We start from the raw sequence: 7,927 nt of genomic DNA on the forward strand, positions 1-7,927 counted from the left end.
TCTTTCAGATTCCATCGGGTTCTCATGCTCACACACACACACACCCGAGCCATGATTCTGCTAACCATTCTTTCAGATTCCATCAGGCTCTCATGCTCACACAATTATTAATCTTTCACATTTCATTTTCTTTTTACTTTTTGTGTTCCACTTCTCATTTCTCGTGCCTCGTAATCATGCATCATTTTCTCGCGTTCACATTATTCTTTCAAAGCTTGCTACAATCATGCGATGATAATAAATCACTAATTTCATGCATTTCTATTTTAGACAGCATTGAAAATTATAACATTACAACTTATCAACAAACATGCGATTAATTAAGCATTACAACGATAAAATCAACTTTTCAACTTAAAGAATTTAATCATAGATAAATAGTTAAACATATAGCACATCAACATTATACTTAGGTGAGCAGATAGGAGGTTTCTACCGTTCTTCTTGGCGGTAGAGCAGCTATGGAGTACGTCGGGTGAAAATGTGGACGGAATAACGTTGTTTCGGCTTGATCGAAGAAATTAAAGAGAATAGTTTTTTTTTTTCCCTCTTTGTCTTTCTCTCCTTCTATTCTCTCTCTAAGCTAACAATTGGAATGAGAAGTGAGGAAGTGAGGTGTGGTGTGTGGAGTGGAAGGGAGGGGTGAAGCCTATTTATACTAGTAGAAGGAAGATTCTAGATTATATCTAGATCAAATCATATCTTATATAATCATAACCATATCTTATAAAATCTAATAATATCTAAATCAAATCCAAGAAAATCCAATTATATCTAATAATATCTAATCAAATCTTATAAAATCTTATAATATCCAATCAAATCTATAAAATCTTTACAATATCTAATAAAATCCAATAAAATCTTAATATATCTAACAATATCTTATATAATATCCAATAAAATCTATATAATATCTAACAAAATCTAAATAATATCTAATAAAATATCTTATCCTAGATTTTAAGATTATGAAGTAGAGCTAAGGTTCTATAATAGTTGGGTACAAGGATATCAAGGTTCAAGATATGAGAAGAATAAAAATAAAAATCCTATGATATCGAGGGGTTTTTAATGGCTAGCTCCCAAGGTTAAATTATAATACAATCACTTTAATAAATGATAAAATAATTTTTTTTGTAAAAGAATTATAATAAAATATTTTATTTTATTCTAAAAAAATTGACTTGAAAATTCGGGTCATTACAACCTACCCCCCTTAAAATAATTTCGTCATCAATATTAAAATGTTATGAGGTTTGTTTTTTTTTTTTTCCCTTCTACCTCCCTTAAAATAGAAATATGTACGTCAATCTATTTCTGAGGTGGTTTTGAAATTTGTCACATTAACTCCGTGGGCTAGCTTAATAATGTTATTACATAGTCAAAGTGGATCAAACCACATTTATTCTAAAGTAAACGGCAATTAAGGTGACTTCTACTAATCTTGTCTACATTGTTCTTCTTCAACCGCACACTATTCAATATTGAGCTTCTCTGCCTGGAGCGCAAAAATACGTCCTCCTTTAATGCCACCGTAATCAATAGATCATTTTGGGAGTTAATTTCCTGCCTCGGTGCTCTTCTCCTTCTGAGGATGTGGGCATTTATTCTGGTAATGTCTCCATTCTTGGCAGTTGTGACACTGCACCGTTGTGATATCGCGACCAGTTCCTTGTGGTAGCCCTTGAATCTGGCCCTGAGTCGTTCCAACAGATTTCCAGGGTTGATTGTTTGCTCGCGAGTTAAATGGTTTCATAAGGTACGGTCCACGGTTGTCGAAATTGGTGTTGCTGTTTTGGCCAGTTCTGATTGGCCCTCCAATGCTAGTCTCGGCCTTCTTTTTGTAGTCCATAGTTGCTCTCTCTAACCTTAGTGCACATTTCACCACTTCAGAGTAAGTGGGAAACACGTGCCCTACAACAGCTTTCCGGGATGTACTGAGTCTCCATTCAAATTTTCTTGCCTTATCATCTTCAGTTGGGATGATATTCTGGGCATAGCGAGACAGCTCCTCAAACCGAGCAGCATATTGAGTAACTGTCATTGTCCCTTGCTCAAGGTTCATAAATTCATGCGCCTTAGCTTGTTTTAACGGTGTTGGAAAATACTTGTCCAGAAAGATGTTTTCAAACTCATCAAATGTCATTATAGTGACATCGTGAGTCATTTCCATTAGATCCCACCAGTTGCGAGCCTCTCCTTTCAGCTGATATGTGGCCAAGGCCACACGGTCTCCATCTCGAGTGATATCTAGAGTTTGGAATATCACTTTGGTTTCCATCAGCCAAGCTTCTGCCAAGATCGGGTCAGGTTCTCCATGGAATACCGATGGTCGGCGTTTGCAGAACTCGTTCATTGCTTGGGCACGTGTCATTGGTCCAGGCACATGTACATTGGGTGGTGGTCGGTTCGCATTGTTAGTGGCTGCAATGAAGGCTTGCAGCAGTTGGGCTAGGTCTACCGTTCCGTTCGCTTGGTTAATAACTGGCGGACCATTGGATGTTGATCCTTCATTCTGTCTGTTACTAGTATTATCATTTCCTAAGCTATTTCGCGTAGTCACCATCTACAAGTTAAAATTTCTAAGGATTTAGTATAGAGGCTTCATCTATATAAGAAAGGCTATATATTAGACTTAATAATGTAAGGTGCAACTGTACACAAACAGTAGGCAGACACAAGGATAAGTGTGCGTACACGAATAATGATCAAGTACTAAAAGAAGCATATAAAACAAGCAATAATTGAAACAAGTCAAGTACCTCATAGATAGTCAAGGCTTCCTAAGTTAGGTTTTCGTCATCCCTCTTCCTAACTACTACATTAAAAGTCTAACCACTGCTAAGCCTTCCTAACTGATCTAGAAGATGTCCAAATATCGAACCGTATATACGCCTATCTCAGTCTCGTAGGGTGCTTCATCTACAAGAATATATATATATTGAATTTCCAAATTCCACATTCGATCCTTGATTTAGGTCATCATCCAATTGTTCGGGAATTTCTAGCTCGGCGGTACTGCCAATTTCCACACCTTGCTTCAACCCGGAGGTTGTTTTGTCAGAATTCCACCCAATTTGGGACGGTAAACTTAAACTCATTTCACGTTTGTGCAATGGTTGAACTATCTTATGGTCTACCCATACTTCCCAAGGCTGAGGTTTTGAATCTAGGGCTCTGATACCATTTGTAACGCTCCGATTCTAGGGAAAGTTAATTTAATAAATTTGCCAACATTTATTAAATAAAACGAAACATAACGTCATTACAAGCCAAATTATCCTCAAATTCGTGTTACACTTATTTAAATAGATGAGGGAGGGGTACTAAGGTAACTTTCACTTCTCTGGACAACCATCTTCTTCTGCATCTACTCAGCACCAAACTCTTCCAAACTATAAAATCCTCATGTTCGTCTCTAAACTCTGGCATAAGATGTCAGGGTCACAAAAGTAACACCGTGAGCAATTCAGCCCAATAGCTAACTTCTACACCTATGTCCCATACACTAACAAAAATAAAATATAACAATTTATCATTTCTAAAAAAAAATTTAGCATCACAAAAATAATCAAATGTATCGGTGTCTTTCAGAATTATCATAGCGTATCGTAAACCGTGTCATCATTTTTCAAGTGTCGATTCCACTTTCCATTTTATTTTCTCGAGCACTGGTTCCGCTGACCATCTTTCAGGACCTACCGAACTCCCAGGCTAAGTTCAGATTTTGCCACTAAAAAGCACTGATTCCGCTAACCATTTTTCAGATTCCATCGGGCTCTCAAGCTCTCACACACACACCTGAGCTATGATTCTGCTAACCATCTTTCATATTCCATCGGGTTCTCATGCTCACATACGCACATCCGAGCCATGATTCTGCTAACCATCTTTCAGATTCCATCGGGTTCTCATGCTCACACATACACACACACCCGAGCCATGATTCCGCTAACCATTCTTTCAGATTCCATCGGGCTCTCATGCTCACACAATTATTAATCTTTCACATTTCATTTTCTTTTTACTTTTTGTGTTCCACTTCTCATTTCTCGTGCCTCGTTATCATGCATCATTTTCTCGCGTTCACATTATTCTTTCAAAGCTTGCTACAATCATGCGATGATAATAAATCACTAATTTCATGCATTTCTATTTTAGACAGCATTGAAAATTATAACATTATAACTTATCAACAAACATGCGATTAATTAAGCATTACAACGATAAAATCAACTTTTCAACTTAAAGAATTTAATCATAGATAAATAGTTAAACATATAGCACATTAACATTATACTTAGGTGAGCAGATAGGAGGTTTCTACCGTTCTTCTTGGCGGTAGAGCAGCTATGGAGTACGTCGGGTGAAAATGTGGACGGAGTAACGTTATTTCGGCTTGATCGAAGAAATTAAAGAGAATAGTTTTTTTTCTTTCCCTCTTTCTCTTTCTCCCCTTCTATTCTCTCTCTAAGCTAACAATTGGAATGAGAAGTGAGGAAGTGAGGTATGGTGTGTGGAGTGGAGGGGAGGGGTGAAGCCTATTTATACTAGTAGAAAGAAGATTCTAGATTATATCTAGATCAAGCCAAATCATATCATATCTTATATAGTCATAACCATATCTTATAAAATCTAATAATATCTAAATCAAATCCAAGAAAATCCAATTATATCTAATAATATCTAGTCAAATCTTATAAAATCTTATAATATCCAATAAAATCTATAAAATCTTTACAATATCTAATAAAATCTTAATATATCTAACAATATCTTATATAATATCCAATAAAATCTATATAATATCTAACAAAATCTAAATAATATCTAATAAAATATCTTATCCTAGATTTTAGGATTATGAAGTAGAGCTAAGGTTCTATATAGTTAGGTACAAGGATATCAAGGTTCAAGATATGAAAAGAATAAAAATAAAAATCCTATGATATCGAAGGGTTTTTAATGGCTAGCTCTTAAGGTTAAATTATAATACAATCACTTTAATAAATGATAAAAGAATTTTTTTCTGTAAAAGAATTATAATAAAATATTTTATTTTATTCTAAAAAAATTGACTTGAAAATTCGGGTCATTACAATATATTTCTACTTTTTTCCATAGTTCTTGGCCTTTGTCCCAAACTAGTCTCATTTTAGTTCAACCTCAACCAAATCCTAACCAATTCCATTTCATTTCAACTAGGGGGTGTTTCGGAGATTTTTTCACAATTTCCCTGTAAATATTATTTTGAAACCAACTCATTTACTCTTCATTTATTGGCTGCTTTTTAGAGAGAAATTAAAAAGGGTAAAGGGGGCGTAATCCTAAATTAGAGAAGAAAGAGGGAAATGAGATGGCTCACTTTCAAGTGTCTCTCACTGCTAGCTATCACCTTAAGTTCTACAATCCCTTTCAAGCAAGTAAATGATGAGATGGCACGGATACGATTGGCCCTTAATCGAGTATGGTTTTGACATAAGACTATAAGAGTGGCATTTTATCGCTTCCTTGATGGTTCAAGGATGTATCGTACTGAGTAAATCACTCAGGCGTACTCATCTTGCCAACGGTGTTGCGGTACACATAGCCAAGAAGGGGTTTGAATAGCCGGATGCCATAGCTCACTGGTTTTGGGTAGGGAGGGTTCTCTATGGTGAGACCTTGTATGATTCTTAGACTTTACGAAATTGGAGACGACGTTACGCACATTGACTTTATGTACAATTTACTTGCTCTTATATTTATTCTTTGTGTATTCTTGTGATGTTAAGACTTGGTGCTAAATAGGGAGACTGTAAGATTAATTAGTTTCTTTCTAAGTGTCAAAACGCATGGTACTGCGTTACCCTGGTGTTCAATGCCAGATTGTGTTGACCAAGCCGAGAACTTTGAGGGCGAGATCACACAAGACAAGCACAACGAGCCGCAGTTCAACTAGCTGAATCCTTTGTTTTAGTGTCACTTCTTTTGAGAAAAGTAGTATTGTGTTGTGTTTGTTATGAACCGAAATTGTAATATTTTGAACCAGTTCTTAGTAGTTTTGCAACCATATCTTTTGGGTATATAATCTAAGTTTGAAAGGAAAATTATGCACTTTTTATTCTAATTTCAAAAAAAAAAAAACTTGAATTATTATTTATTTTAACGTGAAAAAAATTGGGCCGTTATAGAACATATCATATGATTTGCGTGATTGAAGCTCGCTTGGGATCAACTCAAATATTAATAGTAAGCAAAATAAGAAAAAAATATTGAATTTACTGCTTTTCCAAGAAAAGTTCGTTCAATTCATAATTCACCTCAAATCGATGCCAATAATTGGCTCATGGGATCGGAGTTGTCCTCTTCTCCTCCTCTTAAATTAGCTACAGTAAATTGGGGTTTTCCAGAAAAATTATTTGAGAAAAACTTATCCATGGAGGAGACTTGAATAAGTTTTACGGCGCTTAATCTTGGCTGTCAAAAAGTGTTTTGGACGATCCGGATTAAAAATAATAATCTATTAACGGTAAACACTTTTGAACGACTAAAATTGCGCAGAGCTGTGAATACGTTTCTTTCAAATTAATCATGTGCCTTTAAGGTCCCTCCATATGCAATTGGTGCAGGATACACACACCTTGTAGTAAATACACTCTGGAGTCCACTTTCAACAAAAAGAGAGAAAAAAAGAAGAAAGAAAGATAATTAGGAAGGGAGCACTATAAACCAGTTTTACATGAATGGATGTCGATTAGGCAATTATGGTTATGATTATTTTAACTAAAAAAAAGTTTAAGACAAAATATGACTTCAGCTTCATATTTCTCTCCATTTTTTTTTATAATAAGGCTCCGTTCCGGAACCCAAAATAAGTCCTTATTTTTTAAGAAGGCAATTTCAAACTCAAAAATTATAGATTTATTGAAATCTAAAAATATGCAATATGGATCTTGTTTGGAAGATCTCGATGAGATCTTTTATACGATGCAAAAAAAATTAAAAATTTATTTTTCATTTACTTTATTTTTGAGTTTAAAAATGTGAAATAAGCTGCTTATTTTTTAAGAAGGTTTCTGAAACGGGGCCTAATCAATACACTTGTAATAAAAGATCCTGGGTTGGTAAGCCAAGACACTGTGTGATTTTACATTAATACCCTCTGTGGTTTTGCTTTGTGTTTCGTCGTGCAGGTTTCTGTGTATGGGTAGGTTTGGTATTTTGCATTTCCGGCTTTCACTCTCTAAATTTGTACTCCAGTTTTCGGGTTTCAATGAAATTTTGTTCAGCACAGTACAAAGAACCACTACTACAAAATGGTATAAAGGTCACGGTTCAAAAACTAAAAAGATCTCACTTTTTGTAAAAGCGTAATAAAATGTTATGGACTATAGTTTTAATCTCAGTTATATGAAAAAACTGAGATGGAAAGATTTTTTAATCTTAGTAATCTAAAAAGTGAGATTGTAACTTCAAGAATAGATCTCATTCTCAAAAAACTGAGATTATATATGAAAGAATATATCTCGTTTCGAAAAAAACTGAGATGAAAAGATTTTTTAATCTCAATAATCTAAAAGTGAGATTGTAACTTAAAGAATAGATCTCGTTTTTGAAAAACTGAGATAAAAAGAACTTTTAATCTCAATCATCTAGAAACTGAGATCATAAGTTAGAGAATACATCACATTTTTTTTTAGACGTGAGATGAAAGCTCTTATATAGGAAAAGTTGAAAGTCGCTTACCCCTTAATCGACTACGCGCACAAAACCCCTAAATAAATGTCACTCTCAACCATTCTACAAAAAAATATTTCGTCAAAAAATGGGGTACTTTCCGCGATGAAAATATATTTCGTCACCAAATGGATATCTTTGGTGATGAAATTTATGAAGGTTGCGTTTCGTCGCCAAATGTATTTTGAGTACAACTCTATGCTCA

At 34.8% G+C, this 7,927-nt stretch overlaps 1 protein-coding gene across 1 annotated transcript; it reads right to left on the reverse strand.

Annotated features, from left to right (window-relative positions):
- Window positions 1-1,561: 1,561 nt before the first annotated feature.
- Window positions 1,562-2,569, reverse strand: LOC131313996 (uncharacterized). Its single transcript, XM_058342491.1, has one exon. The coding sequence runs from the start codon at window positions 2,567-2,569 to the stop codon at window positions 1,562-1,564; it is 1,008 nt and encodes a 335-aa protein (XP_058198474.1).
- Window positions 2,570-7,927: the final 5,358 nt, after the last annotated feature.

This window comes from Rhododendron vialii, chromosome 13a, assembly GCF_030253575.1.
Source record: "Rhododendron vialii isolate Sample 1 chromosome 13a, ASM3025357v1".
Lineage (NCBI taxonomy): Eukaryota > Viridiplantae > Streptophyta > Magnoliopsida > Ericales > Ericaceae > Rhododendron > Rhododendron vialii.